General features: G+C 37.2%; 1 protein-coding gene across 2 annotated transcripts in view; it reads right to left on the bottom strand.

The window, feature by feature from the left end:
* Positions 1–10,472, bottom strand: part of LOC145452558 (adenylate kinase 9-like) — a 32,079-nt gene extending 21,607 nt beyond the window's left edge. Inside the window, exons 1-6 of one of the 2 annotated variants that reach the window (XM_080330727.1) lie at positions 10,334–10,472; positions 8,545–8,865; positions 6,861–7,008; positions 2,715–2,903; positions 1,755–1,883; positions 674–850 (exon numbers count right to left, since the gene is read on the bottom strand). In XM_080330727.1, the coding sequence (XP_080186853.1) occupies positions 674–850; positions 1,755–1,883; positions 2,715–2,903; positions 6,861–7,008; positions 8,545–8,843 (942 nt within the window). In that variant the 5' untranslated portion in view covers positions 8,844–8,865; positions 10,334–10,472. Of the gene's footprint in view, positions 1–673; positions 851–1,754; positions 1,884–2,714; positions 2,904–6,860; positions 7,009–8,544; positions 8,866–10,328 lie in introns of both variants that reach the window. The other variant, XM_080330726.1, reaches the window with a different exon arrangement.
* Between the last annotated feature and the right edge of the window lie 11,635 nt (positions 10,473–22,107).

Below are 22,107 nucleotides of genomic sequence, written 5' to 3'. Positions count from 1 at the left end.
CGGTTTGTCACCAGCAGTGTACGCACAACTTCAGTGTTGCCAGCTAACAAGTGCTGCTGTTGAACGTTCTATCTACATTCTTAGCAAGCTCCTTAGTAAGGACAGACACTTTCTAACCGAGAATGTAGGAAAGTATCTTTCGTTGCACAACAACGAATTTTAATTATTTCTACCATTATGCATGTAACTACTGGAATTCTTCATAGGTCAGGATTGCCTTAAATTAAAGTTTTTTCATGTTATAATTTGTCAGTTTTCAAGTCAAAAAAGTTTTTTCAGGTCAAACTACTTCGTAAGAACAGACAGTTCCAACCAGAAATGAAGATAAGTAGTACAATTCTAACATTATGTGCGAAAACATCTAATTTACATACATGAGGGCAACATTTTGTCAAAATTAGGTTTTTTAAGATGAAAAAAATGTCAAAATATTCATTTTTCAGAACAAAATCTACCGTGTTTTAGGTCAAAAAGATCGTCCTAGTACTGGTGTATTTAGCTGGCTCAGTAGGCTCTTGGTATTCAAGTGTGCCGACTGACTAGGGCATTTATCAGCCGGTTAGTAATCTATACTTTGTTAAGTAGTTTTGACAGGTCTTGCAAACTGGCTACTTTGAACACCTCTGTACAAAAATATGAAACCCAGCTTTCCAGCAGGGTCCCCAAAACCCACCGTCTCAATCTCATCAGGCAATTCCTCCTCATCTGGATTCTGCAGCCGCATGGGCACAGCGGCCCTCCGTAAAACATATGTTTCCAACTTGGCCATGAGTTGTTGAAACAGCGTGTTTGGCGTCAAATTTCCGTCCAATTCGATCAGATATTGTTGGTCGTGGTCGCTCATGTAGTTCTGCAACGCGAAATATCTTTGTTTAAAAAATTTGAGCGGTTGTCCGTGTAGAACTCTAGCTTTTAGTACTTTAAACAAAACTAGGCCTACAGAAATCTAACATTAGGATAGGCCATAGATAGAATAGAATTGTTGAAATTGAAATAGTACGGTGCAAAAAACCATCCGCAGTTATACACACAAACAACTAGACCTATATATATAATTATTAATTCTAAGTATTTATATTACTGAATCTTTTACTTTTATTTACAAATTACTAATACTTCTTTTTATTTACTCAAAAATCGCTACTTCCGCTTGTAACTGAGGAGATATTTACGATATGATGTACTTCTACCAAACAGTCTTCAGTTTTTAGTCATAACTAGGCTTAAAAAAGTTACATTTTTATTTGCTCAGATATTGCTACTTCCGCTTGTTATTGTTTGTTTGTTTGTAGTATTTATGGTGTTTGTCGACTACTATGGTCATTTACACTGGGCCAATTTTCATCATTTTTATTCCTTAACCTCCGACTTGTAGCACAGCCCACTTCTAGGCTTTTATAAGTCACCGCTTACACGGATGAGCTAGTGAGGAGTAGCTTAGATAAACCTCTGACATTTATGTAGGAATTCTTGACTCGAGCTCGTCGGACTCAAGCCCCCAACCCATTCGTGTCGCAGCTGTGGATTATACCACTACGCTATCTCGCCACGGATGCTTGTAATTGAGTACAACTTCGAGACATTAGGAATATTTTTACCACACAGTTTTTCAGATTTTTAGGCAAAACTAGGCCTAGAATACTTCACTTTCCATTTACTCGGAAATCACTACTTCTGCTTGTAATTGTGTAGAAATTTAAGACGTTAATTCAACTCCTACCCCGCAGTTTTCCGTTTTTTTAGCCAAAACTCACCTCCAGCGGTTTCAACGCTGTCTCTTTGAAGAGTTTCGAGTTTTGTGTGACGTTCTCCACGAGATGCTCGGGAATTTTGACCAGACGGTGCTTCGTCTCAACGTCGACCTCGAAGAATTCCGACACAACCTGCAAATAGAAATTTTATCGAGACTTGCAATTGATCGGATGTAAAAATTCCGAGCAGGCAGCCCGCGGTTCGAGGTTTTGGGCCAAACACAGAATGATCCAATCGGATTACCGCTTTGAATAGACTCTTGAAGGTACAGAACTTCAATATATAATTGATTAGCATATTCATATTGAAATCAACCTGAATATTTTCGGTTGACACTCATCAGAGGTAATCGTCAGCAACAAATAGAGAATTCGAACGCACTGTATAATATATACAACAGGGCTGTTCAAAGATAACTTCTTTTTTCAAATTTTAGTGGGTATTCGATTAAGTTGTTAGGTTGCTTCAAAATGTTGCACATCAAATTATACTCATTTCCAACCAGTAGGTCTAAGAGTAAAAAATTTGGATTTATTTAAAAAAAATAAAACTTTTACTTAGTTATTTTTTTTTCAAATTCCCCTGCCAACCCGTAGAAATGAAGAATTTGCCACCGTAAATACTATTTTTCATAGCTAAAATTTCCTAATCCAATAGCTTCACTTCGGTGGGTTGGTATCGAGTCAAATTTCTTCGCTTTCGTAGACAACGTGACAATGTGATGGGGTAGCCAATATAATTTGAAATAGGATAACAAAATAAAAGGTTTTATTTTTTTAAATAAATCCAATTTTTTTTCTTTTATAGCTCCGAGCCAAATTCGACGTACACGCTTTTTTTGCACCGTAACAATTTTATCAAGTAGCCAGTAAATTAGAAAAGTCATTTTCAACAACTCCAATATAGATTCTTTTACAACAAGTGATTACAACTGTGCAGTACATTCAGATTCTAAAACAAACCTCATCCGTGATCTCTCCCGCTTCCAGTTCGTCGTCGTCCTCCTCCTCCTCCCCGGATTTGGAGCTCGCCGAGGAGCTTTTCGGTCTTGCGGTACGTTCCGGGTCCCATTGGGGCCGACAAAACACCTCCCCCGTGACAGGGTCCACACGCAGGCCCACGCGTCTGTCGTTGAGATCCATGTCTGGAATCTGGCAAACATCAGCGGTAGGGTTGTTCAGAATAAATTCTTTCGTCAAATTTTACTGGAATTTGGATAACATGGTTAAGTTGTCTGAAACAATGATGACCACCAAATTTTACTCGATTTCATCCGGTAGAAGTGAAGTTATTGATATTCAAAATTTTGGATTTGAAATAATAGTATTTACAGAGGTTCTACCATAAATAATTTAAGAATTTGCCGCCGCAAACACTATTTTTCCAAATCCAAAATTTTGTGCTCCAATAACTTTGCTTCTACCGGTTGGAATTGAGTCAAATTTGTTACAAATCGTGTTTTAGACAACTTACCACCAATTTCATGGGGTTGAACTGAAAGTGCAGTTTGAAACAAAATATTTTGCAACTGCTGTAGCTTCGCTGCTGCACTTGGGAACGGAGCCAAATTTGTTACAAATCATGTTTTTACACAACTTAGCAATTTCATGGGGTTGAAAGCAGGGTTGTAATGACTCGATTTTTTGTTGACTCGACTTGACTCGAGTCGTTTTCTCAAATGCGTAAAATGACTCTACTCGACTCGAGACAATTTGTGTATTGACTCGACTTGTACTCGAGTCATATTACTCGAAGCTAGAACGGCCAAGACAGACATTTCATTGTAACTTCGAAGAATAGTACAGTCACCACATCATTGTTATTACTTTTATCAGTCCTGATACTTGCGAAATAGGGCCAGAAACTGTTAAGACCGAGGGAATTACGATATTATGAATGCAAGCCATTCTATAACACTCTAGAATAGTTGAAAAATTGGGTTGAACTGGATTGAACTCCAATCTGAACAGTGAACACAATGACTTGAACTCGGACTCGAGTCACAACACTATGACTCGGACTTGACTCGGTGGTGAATTCAAAATCACTCGACCTGATTCGAGTCAAAACTATAAAAGTGAGATGACTTGTGACTTGGTTACAACCCTGGTTGAAAATGAAGTTTGAACCAAAATATTTCATTTTTTATACTGGGTCATTCCATCCCAAATCAACCAAATTTTTTTCAAAAGATAACCCTATGGTCATGGATTTTATTCAAATCTCACACAAAAGGAGACAGTGATCTCCTGATCAGAAAAAACTTGATTTTATCGAAATCGGATAAGTCGTTGGGATTTTATCGCAGTGAGAAAAATACCACTTTTTGCGTTCATTGAACCATGTCAAAATGGCATTTCTGAACAACTTATTTTGCATGGATCTTTATACATGATGGGTTCGAGTTTTCGTGGGTGAATCAACGTTTTTGAGACCGCTGTTAAGTTAACTTTGAATGTGAACAATAATATGCTGGATATTTCAAAAGTTTATGGGTCAAATGAGCAGAGACGGTTGGACCCCCAAGGAAATCAGTCATGCATGACGGAATTTTCTGGGCGAAATTGTGAAAAAAGGTATACTTCAATTTTATTGAGTAAGGTATCAAATGAAAGCTAAGAACAAATACAATGCAGTAATAGGAATCCCAATAGTGATTTCAAGGATCTAAGCAGTGTTATAGCAAGAAAACTAAGGCCATATTTCCCCCGTGTCAGAAGGTATTTTGGGGGGCATAATTTATACAGCTGCTTGGTTACGTGATTAAGTATATTAATTAGCTAGCACTGTCCATTTCCTTCCATGGTGCAAGTGATATCAAACATTTAATCAAGTTATTATTCATCAGTCAAAGATATAAGGAAGTGCCTAGTTCTATATTATACATAACATTTCACTCTAACATGTCCGAGTAACCAATACATAGACAGTCATAGACAGAACCCCTGAGTGTGCCTTTTGGGGTGTTGTTGTTTCGTGACACAAGATTTTAATTGATGAAGTTGAGTGTGGTGCATTTTCGGAATGCAAAATTTTGAATCATTGAAAATATCATAGGATTGCTTTACAAAGCACAATCAGTTGCAAATATTGCTTTGTAATTCGTATCTAACCGTTCTTTCTTTGAGCACCTCGTCTATCCTTAGATTAAATTACCAGCTACTGGTTAATATCAGAAAAAGAATTATATTAGGCCTACTTTGTTGCGCTTTTATGTTACTTTTCTTCGCACGTCACTTGTTGCTGTAATGTCACAAAATGAACGTAGAGTGAGATTTATTAGGCATGTGCTCCCAAATTCCATCTTCATCTTGTCACAATTTGGTGAAATATATTTATATTCTAGCTTACGAGATAGCGCCTCATTTGGCAAACTAATACCATTACAATCAAGCTTCTAGGTCATTGTATTTGGATTTGACACCAAATTTTGTAATGATACATCATTTTGGATAAAATATGGTTTGGGCAGGGTGGTGATACGATATTGGCCATTATCTTTGAACAGTTCGTCATTCTTATACATTATCTTTAAAACCGCAATTCTCGACCATTTGTCTCCATTAGTTTAAAAATCATCTGTAAGTAGTTAATTTGGTCATTTTAATCCTTAGGCCTACTAATAGAAAACAATCAAACTTGAATGGTCCAACAAATATGGTAATCACACTGAGTGTACAAGTCAGGATATATTATAAACTTGTCAGCATACATGATATATTAAAGCATTTCTGATTGATGTATCTATCCGGTTCATGATGAGGTTGGAGAATGTGAATTCATGCAAGACGGTATACTTGTGATCAACCCACAAATTTTACTACTGTGTTTGAATACGAAAAATGGAAATTAGACATTCTCGACTTGGAAAATGTCTCTACAATTGATAATTATCAATTATAATTCATAAACTATGAACATGAACATGTACTTCGTGTTTCAAGTTTTGTTTTGCTTGAATGACTGATGAGGCACTGTCTCTTCTGACCGCATGCCCCTACCAATGCCAGTCACAAATCTCAATTTTGCAAACAATTTCAGTTATGCACTTGGACGGGTGACGCATACATGTGACATTGAGCTTTCAAGATGAATCTTTGCCACTTAAAAAGAATAATTCCTATGGAACCAGATCATATGTGCACAGTGCAGTTATCAAAATTATCTTTTTCAACCATGCACAGCTGCTATACCGCCCGACTATTTGAACATTAATAATCTATACACAATACACCACTCACCAAAATATGAAATATAAAAAGCAGGAATATCAAGTAAGCCCTGCCCCAAGCTATTACATATGCTTAATGAAGTATTAATCTATAATATATCAAGGTGTATAAAAAAATATATAACCCAAAATACCTTCAGACACATGGGAAATATATGAATATAGTTTTCTTGTTATAACGCAGCTTAGATCCTTGAAATCACTATTGGCATTGCTTTTATTGGACAGTGCTCGTTCTTAGCTTTCATATGATACCTTACTCAATAAATTTGAAGCATACCTTTTTTCACAATTCAGCCTGAAAAAAGTCATCACGCATGACTGATTTTACTCCAGCATTACCTTTAGCCCCCCTTTCAACCCCAAACGGCTAGGTTATTATCATAATAAAAATATTCAAAATGAGTGTTAGGCTATGTACTTTCTGAAAATGTACTCCATTTAAAGCCACAGAGAAAGACTAATTTCCAGTAAAATTCTAAAGTTTATGATCTAAAAAATGATACCTCTTAACGGTTGACTGAGCACAAAAAGTGCACTTTTTCAAATCCCCATAAATCATAAACCGCTGAATGTATTTCCGCGAAATAACTTTTGTTCAGTTTGAAATTGATCTATGTTGCTTGGGAATTGCATTTGATGTTCATTTTGAAACATGTGGTTATCTGCCTCAGTTGATTTGGGCTGGAATTACCCTACTATCAAAATTATTTTTTAACTCCTGCAGCTTCGCTACTACACGTTGGAATTAAGCCAAATGTGGTGTGAAGCGCTTTTTTTATTCAGCCGCACAATTTTATCGAATATCAAGTAAAATCTGAACAAAAAAGTTATATTGAATGAACAGAGAGACAGAATCATGGCCAAGAATTCTCACTTTCATATTGATGATAAAGTCCGGCTTCAGTTTCCAGCCCGTAATCATTTCGATCTGTTGTGATATCGACATCACATTCTCGTCCAGACATGGAAGGCCATCCAGTACGTAGCCATGATGCTGCACTTCCGGAGATATCAATTTTTCTCTGTAGAAACAATCAAATTATGAGCAACAGTTGTAACCAAGTCACAAGATTCCGAGTCGCAAGTAGGGCTGGGCAAAATGATTCGAGTACTCGAATCTGAATCGAGTATTAATTTTAATGATTCGAGTCGAGTAGTGAAATAAGATTTTTTCGAGTACTGAAATTATACGCTCTTCGCCACTGAAAGTTAATTTATCAACGAGAATTATAGTTTCAATACTCATTTTCACTGTTGAAGCCTTGAAACCTTGATTGGCGGTATCGTAGCATACGAAACATATAGTACAAAGCTACGAAAGTTACTGGACGAAGCACATTTCCAAAATCATGATTAGGCAACAGAATTGTCACTAAGTGGAAATGAAATCGGATGGCCAAAATAATACCAAAGTATCATTTATGAGATGTATAAGAGGCATTATATTCTTTATGGTGGCATAAACGGTACATATTTGAACTTTGACTTATTACATTCAGTTATGACGTCATAATGAGTGATACTCGATTACTCGACTCGACTCGAAGCATATTACGTGATTCAGAATCGAATCACTCAGCTACTCGATTTTGCCCAGCCCTAGTCGCAAGTCTCTTTGACTTTGATAGTTTGGACTCGAGTCAAGTCAAGTAAATTTCAATTAACCATTAGGTAATTACATAAGTGATCGATAGTTATGACATGTCAAAAAAAGTCAAAAATTTGTCAAAATTGTAGCGTTAGGTCAAAAAATGTCAAAATTGTTTACAAAGTCAAATTTTTTTTGCAACCCGCATTTCGTTTGTATCGTATATTTTGCACTTGAACTTATCATTTGACATTTTACAGTTTGTAGCCTACTTTATAGGCCGACCGTTGTAGACGGCCCATTATCTACTCATTGTGAATCATAAACGGTCAAATGAAACAAATAGGTTGGAATGATGTTATGCTCAACATACCGCAATATCCCAACTGAAGCAAGACTGTGTGGGCATTGCATGGTTCTTATATCAAGAATCGCATGATGAAAAATTGTGATATAGAAAAAATTGTCAGAATGAAGCACCACCAGTCACCAGCAGTGTACGCGCAATTCAGTGTTGTCAGCCAATAACTGCTGCTGTTGAACGTTCTTTCTCTTCTTGGCAAGCTACTTGGTAAGGACAGACACTTTCTACCCGAGAATGTAGGGAAGTATCTTTCGTTGTACTACAACAAATTTTTAATTATTTCTACCATAATACGTGATGCAACTACTGGAATTCTTCATATGGCCAGATTTCGTTAAAATACTAGTTTTTTTCATGTAAAAATTTGTCAGTTTTTAAGCCAAAAACGTTTTTGAGGCCAAGCTACTTTGTAACGACAGACAGTTCCAACCAGAAATGAAGATATGTAGTATAATTTTAACATTATGTGTGAAAACACTTGATTTGCATACGTTAGGTCAAAATTTGGTCAAAATTTTTAGGTCAAAATTTTCCGTTTTTAGGTAAAAAAATCGCCCTAGTTATGAGTCATTTAATGAAACAAAATGACAATATCGAATCGCCAACCTGATTAGATTCATCACAAATCCGCTCGACAAGACCTCTCCTTTCATCAAAGTATCCTGCATCTTCCTCCCCGCTTCCGTGCCCATTTCGATCTCATTTTGGATAAGCTGCGTGCCGTGCACCAGTTCGCATCTCCACATTTGTGACAACCGTTGCGATAGCATCGATTTACCGCATCCCGGCTTTCCGATTACGATGAAGCACGTGGGTTTGGAGCGTAGAAACTCGAGCTCTGTGTCATCCTCGTTGAAGTGATCGCCGAGCCGAGTACGGCCGTGTTCCGGCAATGATGACTTCATGCTCGGTGCTCGGAAGACCGATCTGAAAATCGCGATTAGAAAATGTAGAAAGTTTTAACCCAGTAACTTAAGTCAGACTTGTACTAACTACTGGATTTTCTAAATGTGCAATTAGAAATGAAACTAATCAATTTTCAAAACTCGCAACTAGAACTAAAACTACTGAAATTTCATATAAAATTAGAACTACTGGATTTTCAAAAGGAGCAACTAGAACTAGAACTAGAACTACAAATTTAGTCAGTTGGTCAACTAACTACTGGTTTGAGTAGTTATAGTTTAGGGTTACCATATTTCGGAAATCTGAAAAAAGGACACTTTTTCAAAATTTTCAGACTTACAATACTGGAGTAAAATCCTGAAAAAATGGTAAATTTTTCCCGAATTCGTGGTCGGTTGACTAAAAAAAAGGTCATCTTACGGGTTTTCTATGAGAAGTGCCGTTGGTTGACTAAAAAAGAAGGTCATCTTTCTGGCTCGAGTCCCGAAAAACCTGTCAGTCCGTTACTTTCCCGCTGATTTACTACATCTCAGTCCAATTTTCACGTACAGTTAACCAAGATTTTTAAAAAAGAGGACAAATTCCAAAAAGAAGAAGACATTTAGGCGTCCTCCGAGGACACTTTAGAAAAAGAGGACAAATCCTCTTAAAAAAGGATGTATGGTAACCCTATTATAGTTATAGTTGCGCATTTCACAACTAATTTAGTTTATCAAACAATTAGAAAACAAGTGTCGTCGTTTGGCGTGGATAGTGATACCAGTGTTCGATTGTGTGATGTTCTTGCAGTCATTGCTAGCTCAGAGTCATCACTACTAACAGGAGTAGCCAGGGGTGGATTTGGGGGTTGAAACCATCCCATTTCCAAGTCGAAACCCCGTCCCTTTGAAATGCCGATTCTATCCCAAACATTTCTTCATTTCTTAGCTCATTTGCAATTCAGTAATTTGTATTACCGTATCAGTTATTAGTGGGTTGTGTTTTAGTTAGTTAGTTGCGTATATTTAAAGGTCGATAGTTCTAGTTCTGGTTACGAGTTTTGAAAACTGAGTAGTTCTAGTTTCAATTCAAGTTTCGCATTTTGAAAATCCAGTAGTTTGTACCAGTCTGAGTTTGGTACCCTCGGCACACATAAACGAACGGAGTTGTGGCGAGATAGCGCAGTGGTATAATCCGCGGCTGCAACACCAATGGGTGCGGGTTCGAGTCCGACCGAGGTCGACTTCCGAATTCCGATACCTAAGTGTTGGAGGTTTACCTAGGCTCCTCCTCGCCACCTCATCCGCGTCAGCGGTGTCTTACAAAAGCCTAGAGGTGGGCCGTGCTATAAGTCGGCAGTTACGGAAAATAAGAAGAATATCGGCCTGGTGTAAATGACCGTAGTAGTCGACAAACACCATGAATACCCCAAAAACAAAAAAAACATAAACGAACGGTTTGATATAATTCGTACATATCGATGAAACTTTCACGAATATACGCACCAAACCTTTTAGTTTTATCTTCTTTCTTCTATTTCGTGTATTCAGCCTAGCCTTATGTAGAGTACAAGTTACCGTACTTGAATCACAGGGAAGAATCAAGTGTGTCTTGATCTAGGCGTCGGCATGGCAACCCGATGCGCTCGATTAGTTTTGGCCACTGAGCCCAGAAACACTAGTTTAGCGCAAATGCTGAGACGTTCGCTGTTGATGAGAGTCAGTCAAACAGCTTCAAGTGGAATAAATTTGGCAATAATGAATATAATAATATTTGTTGATATATCGAAGCCTAGGCCAGGTGGGTGTGCGATTTCGAAGACTACTGCAAGTCGTTTCGACACCTTCCTATCTTTTCATTGTATCGCAGTTGTGTGGTGTTTTGAAATGATGAAAATATTATTAAACTGATATAGATACTGACAGACACCTTCCTATCTTTCTTTGTATCGCAGTCTTGTGGTGCAGTGAAATATGATGAAATTTTTTGCAATAAATTGAATTGAATTGTACTTCGATAAGCATATTTGGAAAATTGGAGAACGCAACGGAGAGAACTCGCCTACCACACATGCCGCATTCATTTTCCTCGCTTTGTTTCATTCGTAATGCTATTCTTTCTTAAATCCAGTGTTTATACCTCTTATTTACATCCTGCAAGCCAAGGTGGATGTCTGATTAAAAGACTTCTCCAATTTGTGTCGACTGATAAAAAATTTCGATTTGATAAAAAATTTAATAAAATGATGATGATGAGCTTGATCTTCTGGGGAGGCTCCAAGCCGTTTTGTAAGGGTCTCGGTCTAGGCAGTGTCTGGGCCATTGCACGTCAAGGAAAAATGACCATTCATATCAGTTGATTATCCCTCATTGGAATGATGTTGCCATCGCCAAATCCGTTTCAGCTCGTGACGAATAGTGATGTTGGGAAAAGGAGAATAGCTTATTTTGAAACAACAATAGCAACAATATTTTGAAACTGAAATCAATTTCAGCATTTAAAAAATCCTTTAGCGTCAAAAACCTTATAGTGTCCTTATGAAATCTCAACTCAGATCGCGGGCCGTAAAATATGACCTCTCGGCCCGCACGTGACCCGCAAGCCTCGTGCGGGTGACCCCTGCTAAGGTAGGCTTACCATATTTTGAAAATGTAAAAAGAGGACACTTTTTCAGAAATTTGCAAGATGCAAAACCGGAGTAGAATTCTCAAAAACCGGTGAATTTCTCCCACTTTGTGATCGGTTGACTAAAAAAAAAAAAAAAGTCATCACTTCTGCTCAGAGCTCGAAATACCGTTTTTCTCTCCACATTGCCGGGTGGCTGAATAAAAAAAAAAGGTCATCTTTTCGCTCAGAGCTAAATTCACCGTTTTTCACTCCGAAATATCCGCCGGAGCGTCACTTCTGTGCTAATTTGCGGCATATCACTCGCAATTTGCTCTAAATCTGACCTAAATTTTCAAAAAAGAGGACAAAATCTCAAAAAAGAGGACAAAAGGGCGTCCTCCGAGGACACTCTCAAAAAAGTCAAAAAAGAGGACAAATCCTCTTAAAAGAGGACGTATGGTAAGCCTATGCTAAGGTAGGTGTCTGATTTGAAGACTACTCTAAGTCGTTTCGACAGTCGACACCCTCCTGTCTTCTCAAATTTATCGCGATCTTGTGGTGTTTTTAATTGAAGAAATAATTATTAAACTGAATGAACGAATTTCTCGTTCATTTTCAAGATGAGCAGAGATTTGGTTTGGTAGTCCAATAAACTTCCGCGTAATTGCAATGTTCTATATAGCTATAGTATGTTATTTTAACTGAATCGCACGTGAAGTGTCGAACCGCATTCGTTCGTGACTTACGTCGACATTATGTATGATGCGTCATATAGCTGTTTACACCGCTGGTGATACTTTTCAATTATACGGTAGTATCGGATTGCGGTGATTTGTCGATATAATGATCGCATATATGCTGATCTCGTGATTCGTAGTTATTATGCGTTTTGAACCTTCAGCAAGATTATATTCGTGTGACGCCATAAGTTCATGATCACGAAGTAGCTAAAAAAGTAAGTATATTCTATGTGTAGTTTTGCTTTAAAAAGGGAGAACTGTCAAATAGAAGTAGAAGTAGTCCAAATTCATAAACACTTGAGGAAATGGTGCGAGTAGGCAAAATCTACTTGAAGTGCTTTGAAAAGTAGAACTACATCGCTACTGACCGCCTCTCAATTTAACCAGCGGTTCGCGCCATCATCAGCAGTGACTTCCCACAATCAGAGCTGGAAAACTAGGAAATTTCCATCTTTTCCCAGTAAATTGGAATTAGAATTATAACCAAACAGCTTTATATGTCGAATTAGATTTTAATTAGAATACCTGTAAAACATTTCCAGGAAAACATAAATTACATTGGAATTAATATTAAAACGTATAAATAATTCACAAATTATATTAGAATTAGATTACCGTCATTTCGCTTCATAATCAGGGCAAGTTTTTGCAACTTTGCAACTTCTTTGCAGCTTCCGGGAGCTGCCTAAATACTCAGAATGTATGTAGTAGCATATGATGTTTTAAGCTGCTTGAAGAAATTTTATAACGCAACTTCTATTTTTTCATGCTACTTTTTACTGCAACTCTTATCAAGTATTGTGCAAAATGAAAGTATTTCTAGTGAGGTTCTTTCTTTGATTTGTTCAACAAAGAGTATGTGATGCATTAGCTGCATCTCAATGTTATCTATGATGCAATGGCGTGTAAACTAGAAGTTCAACAACCTCCAGTCAAGCACGACAGTGCCTGAACTATATGTAACAGTGATGAGCTGATATTAATTTCTGAGAATCCGAACCTGTCCGACATCTTGAGTCTCTATGAGGAACAATATCAACCGGAAATCCATGCAAATCCGAATAATGCCGCCCAATATCCATCTAGTTTTCAAAGTCTTCCCACAAGTAAGCTAATAGTCTGCTTAGATCATTCTTTCATGCAGGAGGGATAATATTTTCTGTTGTGCACAATAGGCCAATGCTCTGACAGCGAGGTTATAAATCAGAGCCTAATGTAAGCTCTAATCTAGGCTGCGACCCAGCAATGATAATCCGCTTACGTCGTGACGTACAACCCGCATAAATCACTTTATTGCTATTCCTTAGAATGTTAGATTTTTGGCATCTCAGGTAGGCTATACAAAATAACGCATCTTGTTTTCAGACAAACAAGTTACAGTTTGGAATTTGTGACGGTAAACGATTATATCATCAAACAAACTCGTTCGTATTTGATACCGATATTACCGGATAGAATGATATAGCATCTTACATTGCGTTGTTGACCGGCGTGGCGAATAAAGAGGCGTGGATGATTGATCAGATCTGTGATAAGATGAATTCGTAAATCAGCTTCTGGGAGAATTTTTGTTATTCGATCGTGATCAAGTTTCCAAGAATAATTATGCCATAACATGGAATTTCCACGGTATGTATGGTGCCTCGTGTGCTGTACTTGGAATTGTCTGTACGTCCTGCGCGAAGACTTTGACAACAAGATAATTCTAGTTGGCAAATTAGACTATAGTTACAGCGAAATGCCGGTACTCTAATTCTAATGTAATGTTTCTATGCTCTAATTTTAGTCCCGGTTTTCTTGAAAATGCTACAAGAGAACTATATCGTGCGAAACGAGCCAAACTTGCTGTATTGACATTTTCCTTACAATAATGAACTCTGATTTCATATGAAGTGAACTTGATTTTATTGCATTTCTTTCTAATTCCGAAGTGAATTCAATTTAGATTATTTTGCAAATTCAGTCGTTCTAATTGTAATCGAATTTGGAAAAAAAACTGTGAGCTATCATTCAAATTCTAATCTAATATGGGAAAGACATGTAGCTATCATTATATAACTCCAATCTAATAGGGAAAACTGTGCAGCTATCATTCTAATTCTAATATAATTTGGAAAATACTGTGTAGCGATCGATGAAAATTAGAAGATAAAATTCTAATTGTAGTCAAATTTGAACAAAATGGTGCAGCTTTCATTCTAATTCTAATCTATTTGAGAAAAGATGATTCTTTATTTGTTTCTAGCTCTGCGAATTCTAATATATATTGTGGTTTTCCTGACAATGCTACAGGCGAACTGCATCGTGCAAAACGAGCCAAGCTCGGTGTTCAGACATTTGCCACCTCGCGCTTATTAGAATCTACTTAGATTTGATTTGAAGTGAACTTGATTTCATTGTTGTTGCAAATATTATCTTGAACTTCTATCAAAATGCATTGTTTCTACGTCCCCGTAAAAGAATTACTCAAGTAGTTTTAGACTACTTGTACTACCTACTCAAAAGATTATATCTTCAGACTGCTAGTTTGGACATGACTTCACTACTTCTGCTAATAATTGAGAAGAAAATGACCACGTTTTGTACAACACAGTTTCAAGTTTTTTTCGTCAAAACTAGGCCAAAAACAGTGGTACTCAACCGCCAGTCCGCAGACCGGTTTCGGTCCGTGGTAACTTTCATGGCGGTCCGCCAAATATGGTGGACTTTTTTATGTCAATTCCAGGACGAACGAAGTCGGACGGTTGTCCATTGATTGATGAAAAATAACATCCGATTTTGATTTTATTTGGAAGTTTGGAACGTAGAGTTGCATTTAAAACAGAAATCAATTCAAAACAAACATGTAACAATGCCCTTGTTTTTTTAGGCCATGAGGTCACGAATATTCAATTGTGACGTCATAGTGGATTGACTGACATTCGCAATTGAAAATATATAGTAAATATAGCTCCTTTGACGAAATATCTACGTACTCTATGGCTGTTGAACCGACTATTTTGAGGTTTCCAACCATCCCATATCGTATATATAAGCTATGTAGGGTGGTAGTCATCCGTAAGGCTCATACAACATGTTTTTGGAAAGTATTTACACAATTATGGCATAATTATACAACTTAAAAAACACAATTATTTTTTTAAAGGCATTACTTTAAAACACTGTTTAAAACATGATTCAGGCAAAGTTTTTTAAACAACCACTTGTTTTAAATGCAACCCTACTGGAACGTCTTTTTCTGCATCGTGTCGTAATGCTGAGCTCATGGTCTGCAATGGAACCACAAACAATCATCTAATATCAAAAATGCAGCATGAAATGAAGTAACCAATATCACGTTCAGTTGAATAGGCCTACATATATTGTAATAAAATTTTGGTTCAGTTCGATTTTTGTAGATTTGCAGCATTCGGTTTGAAGTTTTACCGATCACCGACGTCAAAAAGTTTGAAGACCTCTGACCCAGAATTCTTGCATTTTTATTTACTCGTAAATCGCTATTTTATCTTGGAAATGAGTCGTAGTTGACGTCATTATTTCTGCTGCTACCAAGCAGTTTTCGGTTTTTCAGTAAAATCTAGGCTTAGAACTTTTACTTACTTGCAAATTCTCTACTTCTGCTTGAAGCTGAGAGGAAATATACGATGTGATACTACATCTACTGACCTGCTTTCAGTTTTTTGTTCAAAATTCGATCAAGAATAGTTACTTTTTCTTTTGTAAGTCGCGACTTTTAATTGTAATTGAGTGGACGTTAACGTCTTTAACTCTACCTTCATACTTAAGTAGTATCGAGAAATACTTCTGCGAGTAGCCAGTCAATACACTAAGACGCGCTTCCGGTCTCACGTTGAGATTTCGGCGCGGAATGCGTGTCGTTTCCGAGTGACTTTTAATTCAACAGAAATCTTACACTTCAAGATTGTTCTGATATATCGTACAATGGATCATCAAAACCTCGTTAACTGAGCGTACATCGTCACGACTATCGTTCGATACGATAGACATTTTCACTGGGTAGATCTGGATCGATCTGGACTGATCCGTATTCACAAATTCATCACACGTTTCGCCCGATAGAGAAATAATGGCTCATGGTCGGTGGGGGAATATTGTGTGTTGTTTCCAAAGGTGGTCAGCATACTTGGACAACTATATGTAATTCCAGTTGTATAATTGGACTAATCAGAGAGAAATGCCAGTAATGTGATTCTAATATAATCTGTGAAATATTTCTATACCCTCATTTTAATTCAAATCTAATTTCTGGTTTTCCAGGAAATGCTACAGAAGAACTGTATCGTGCGAAACGAGCCGAGCTCGATGTACAGACATTTGCTTTCTCGTGCTTATGAGAATCAACTCTGATTTGTTATGAACTGAAGTTGATTCAAATTCCAAAGAAATTCAGTAATTATAATGCTAATCTCGTATGAAAAAATCTGTGAATCTATGACTGTGATTCTAGTCTAATTTGTGGGAAAAAATGTATATCTATAATTCTAATTCTACTGTAATTTGGAAGAAACTGTGTAGCTATCATTCTGATTGTCATGTAATTTGGGGTGGGGGAACTATGTAGCTATAATTGTACTCTTGTTTTGGGGAAAAAAACTCTGTATCTATGACTCTAATTATACTGTGTAGCTATCATTGTAATTATAATCTGATTTGGTAACGCTGAGACTTTGCAATTGTCCAACTCCAAGTCGAAGTAGTCAGCGTCGCTACTCGAGTATAGAATATTGAAGTAACGCCGTAAATTTGTGCGTGGGTACAAGTAGGAGTAGTGATTTCAGGGTAAATAAGCAAGTAAGTATTCTAGGCATATAGTTTTGTCTAAAAGTGAGTACTTCTAGCTCTATATCCAATTGCAAGCTTTGAAAGGTGAGTAGTTCTAGTTCTAGTTGCGAGATTGAAAAATGTGTAGTTGTGTATATGTCGTTAGTTGCTAGTTTTCGTAAGTGAGAAGTTCTAGTTCTAATTGCTAGTTTTGAAAAGTGAGTAGTTTGTTGTTTGTTAGTATTGGTGTTTGTCGACTACTATGGTCATTTACACAAGGCCAATTTTCCTCATTTTTATCCCGTAGATGCCGACTTGTAGTGCGGCCCACTTCTGGCCTTTTATAGGACACCGATTACACGGATAATATGGCGAGGAGGAACCTAGATAAACCTCTAATACTTATAGGTAGGAATTCTGGAGTCGCCCACGGTCGGACTCGAACCAGCAACCCATTGGTGTTGCAACTGTGGATCATACCACTGCACTATCTCGCCACTTCCAGGTGAGTAGTTCTAGGTCTAGTTGCGCATTTAAGAAATCCTGTATCTTGCACAAGTCTTGTTTTAAACATTTACGGTTCGTATCTCGAGAACACGCGACATACAATTCCTTCTTTGTGTCATGTTTACAGAAATTCTCGGAGACATTCAAGCCGCCCGTTTTCGGATATTTCTATTTCCAGAGGCGTCTCGTGCAGGAATTTTGTCTGCTTTTAACGCAAAAACCGCGGCTAAAGTGTGTCACGATGAATTTTTGTATCGAGTTTTTTTGTGAAGGGGATGACGGCTATCACGACACTGGCTTCGAATTCCATCATCTATCTACTTTAGAATTTGAAGAGGTTCTTGGCGGTACAGAACTTCAATACACAATTCAATCATATACTCATATTGAAATGAACCTTTCTATTTTCGACTGACACTCGTCAGAGGTAAGCGTCAGAAACTAGTAGAGAATTGGAAAGAACATACGATGGAGGGGTGGTGCAAGACTAAGAAATACTTGCACAAGCCGTGTCTGCATCTTCCTTGTCCAGTCGCATATGTGTATGTGTGCATGTATCATGAGTCGGTGTAGGCCAATATGCCGCAAAACTATCAGGGACAAAAATATATAACGTCCTATTAATATACAGCAGGGTTCAGGGGACATGAAAAAATCTGTAAAATGATCATTATTTCAATTTATCATATCTATGTCCACTCCACCATACTAGTTTATGCGGCAAGATTCCACAAAATAGCAGGAGATTCAAGTAAAGAATCGTTGTAAGTAAAAACGTGACGATTACCGGGTCTAGTTTTGTAGAAAAAAAACTGGTCAGTAGAAGTGTGAAGAACATCGGGAATTTGTCTGTTTGAATAAACGTGTTCAGAGTGAGGAAAATGAGCATATTATGAATCCGAGGCCTTCGATATCACCCAAGAGTTTCACGCAAGTAAGTTGAACCTGACTTGAACTCGATAATGAACAGTATACGCTATTGCTCGGACTCGGACTCGAGTCCTATCACTACTCGACTCGTAGTATCCTGTCTCGGACTCGGACTTGACTCGGTGATGAATTGATAGTGGCTCGACTTGACTCGAGTCAAAACTATAAAAGTGAGATTGCCTTGTGACTCGGAACCTTGTGACTTGCTTTCAACCCTTCTGAAAACTCCGCGTAAAGTCTCAAGTTTCCACTCAAGAGTTGCAAAATTGAACTCGTAGTCTCACTAATTACGAAATAGAACGATCGTGACTAAACTGAGCTAATCCTGAGTGCACAAGACACTTTCGGGTAAAACCGCGCAAACCGTTGTGACCGCGAGTGGACGTAGCAATCGAAAACGCTCCTCTGAAAACGTGACTCTACGATTTAAATCGTTGGCAAATGTTTAGAAGCAAAGTAAGTATTTCACAGGCCTATTGTTGATTCAAAAACTGAAAATTGTCAAGTAGATGTAGAAATTAATTTACTGATCAAGTACAGGTAGGAATTGTGACTTAGCGATAACGAATACTTTTCATTTACTAGGAAATGGACACTTTTACACTTTTACTTCTACTCGAGTAGAAATTTACGACATTTCTTCTACTTCTACTAGATAATTTTCGGTTTTTGAGTCAAAACTAGGCCTATCGAGTGGTTACTTCTTAAATACCTGTGTATCGCTACCGGCAGGCTTGAACAATCAGAAAATTTTCGGCTTTTTCAAATTTGATTAGAATTAGAATTAGAGCTGCACATTTTTACCGAATTAAATTAGGTTAGAATTAGAATTGGAGCTTCACAGTTTTTTTTCACAAATTAGATTATAATTAAAATTAGAGCTACACCGATTTTTTCAAATTAGATTGGAATTAAAATTAAAGTATAGAAACATTTCAAAAATTAAATTAGAAAAAGACTATCGGCATTTCGCTCAAATTTAGTTGAAATAAACTATCTAGCTGTCCAAGTCCGATCGCTACTACTACTTGTAATTGAGTACAAATTTACGGAGCTACTTCTACTTCTTGCATACAGTTTTAAGATTCTTAGTCCAAACTTTTTACTTTACAAAACCTTTATTTTCTCGGAAATCGCTACTTTTACTTGTGCTCGAGTAGAAATTTACGACGTTACTTCTATTTCTACTTGAGTAACGACAGTGAATACACCTCTGATCGATTGCAAGTAGAAATATTGATTTCCAAGTTACTAAAAAGTAAGTATCCTAGGCCTAGATTTGTCAAGTAACTGCCAACTGTGTAGTAGTAGTAGAAGTAGAAGTGCGTCATAAATTCCTCTTCGAGGACAAGCAGTAGTAGCGATTTTTGAATAAGCAAAAAAGTAATTATTCTAGGCCTGAAAACTGAAAATTAGTCACGTAAAGTTACATCGTAAATATCTACTTCATTTAAAGCGGAAGTAGTCATTTGGAAGTATGTATAAAAATGCAACTATTGTAGGCATATAGTTTGGGCTAAAATTTGAAAATTGGTCAGTACAAAACTGTTTCGCAGAATTACAAGCACAGTGAAAATCATAACCACTTGAGCAAATAGTGCCAGTGGAAAAACCTACTCAAGTATTCCGAAAGCGTAGGAGTGCTTCATTACTGAACACCTCTCTGGCTGAAAACCATGCCTCAGAAAAACTTTCAAATAGAGTCCGACCGATAACGGATCTTTGATCCGATACCGATAAAACCGATAACTAACACCCTCACCGATAACCCCGATCTATTCAGCCCATATTAAAAATATATGGCGCATTTCCAAAACTTCATAACATTGATTTGAACAGCTTTGCAGTCATCGCGATGCTTGGAAACGGCATAGACTAGAAAGGTTTTCCTGATTATGCTACAGGAGAACTGTATTTTGCGAAACGAGACAAACTTTCTGTACAGAGATTTGCTATATATTCTCATGTTTATGACAATGAAGTATGATTTGATACGAAGTGAACTTGATTTTTGTTGTATTCATTTTTAATTCGAAATTGTATCCAATTGCAGTCCAACTCTGAATTCTCAAGCAGTATAGCACATAGGATATAACTATAGCATTGCATTTGCAATTCGTAATTAATTTCGATTTCCAAGTTTTTGCGTACTCAGTAATTCCAATTCTCATCTAATTTAGAAAAGTTTGAATTTCTAGTTGTCAAATCTGTATTCAAATTTTGCATCACGTACCATTTCGAATACAACACATCAAAAATGCCAACGAGATTTAGTCGTGAGCGTGATAAGGTATTGTTTTTGTTATGGCGAGCAAAATCGATCTTCGATTGACGCGTTACAAGCCGCTTGATAGCTAGGTTTGACGAAAGTCTGCTGCAGCTCAGCGATAGCCTTGGATACGCCAAAAGGTAGTCATTGTTTGACCGTAATTCCCTGTAATTACAACTGACCCGCGGGCAAAACGGAAAATCACAGCAATATGCCACTTTTAAACTCGGTCATTGGATTGTTTGCAAACATACGCCGACGTGGATGTGAATCCTGTCATGATTCATAAAGGAATATGTTCGTGAACTTTGACTGCTCAACTTTTCCTCTTTCGATACTAGATTTAATGTTGTATTTGGCATATTTGAATAGTGCATGCAGATTGAAATGAACCTGAATATGGATTCGTCTGTCGGTGTGATGCGATTGTTGATATACAATGTTCTTTCCAATTCAAGCTTGGACGACTAGCAAATGTTCAGCTTTTCCCAATTAGCCTATAATTAGAATTACAACTACAAAGTTGTTTCCAAAGTAGATTAATATTAGAATGATATCTTCACAGTTAAATCAAATCAGAAATAAAATTACTGAATTAACAAAAACTTTGACGTTGAATCGAGTTCCGGTAATATTATATCAGAGATGATTCTCAACAGCATGAGAATGGCAAATTGGCAAATGTCTATACTGTACAGATTAGAATTAGATTACCGGCATTTCACAATAATTAGTCAAACTGTTCCAAATCTGTACTAGTTGCTGACGATTGCCCCAGACGAATTTTGGCTGAAAATATTCGGATTTATTTCAAGAGGGTGTAGAGTTACCAGAGACGGTCAGTAACGAAGTACTTCTACTTTTTGGAAGTACTGAAGCAGTTTTCCTCTACTTCTGGTACTTACTCAAGAAGATCTGATTTTCTCTACTTCTACTTCTACTTCGTAATATTTTGTGATCTACTTACTTACTTTTCACTATTTTCACTTTGTCAAGTAGAAGTAGTTTAATCCCCCAATACGAAAGATAGCCTGAGGAATTTCGGGGCGGTTTTCACGGAGTGCCAACATTTTATATTCATAAAAGTCAAGTAATGCCCAGTAATTTTGTTGCGCTTCGCGCATAGTAGTGATGGAGTGACGAATATGTTTTCACGAAAGTATCAGTGCATATAATTTAGGTACCGGATTGCTTGGTTCCTCTCACACCGCATTGTCGCCCATATCAAATATCTCATCACGGTAAATATGGCCCACCACAACGCTTGAAACTACCGTTTCGCAATCTAGCAATTTCCCATCATATCGTAATCTATCAGCCCATTACGTGTCTTGCTAATCTGGAATATCCAGCTTTTTTAACGTTACACCTGTTCTATAGCAGATCAACTTTTAAGCTTTATTTTAGAACTGGTATTTGTATTTCCCTTCAATTGCGAGTATCATATTT

This window comes from Botryllus schlosseri, chromosome 12, assembly GCF_051294905.1.
Source record: "Botryllus schlosseri isolate E-star chromosome 12, Bs_hap1, whole genome shotgun sequence".
NCBI classification, from domain to species: domain Eukaryota; kingdom Metazoa; phylum Chordata; class Ascidiacea; order Stolidobranchia; family Styelidae; genus Botryllus; species Botryllus schlosseri.
Note: the sequence above shows the minus strand (reverse complement) of the source record. Positions and strands in the feature narration are given on the sequence as shown.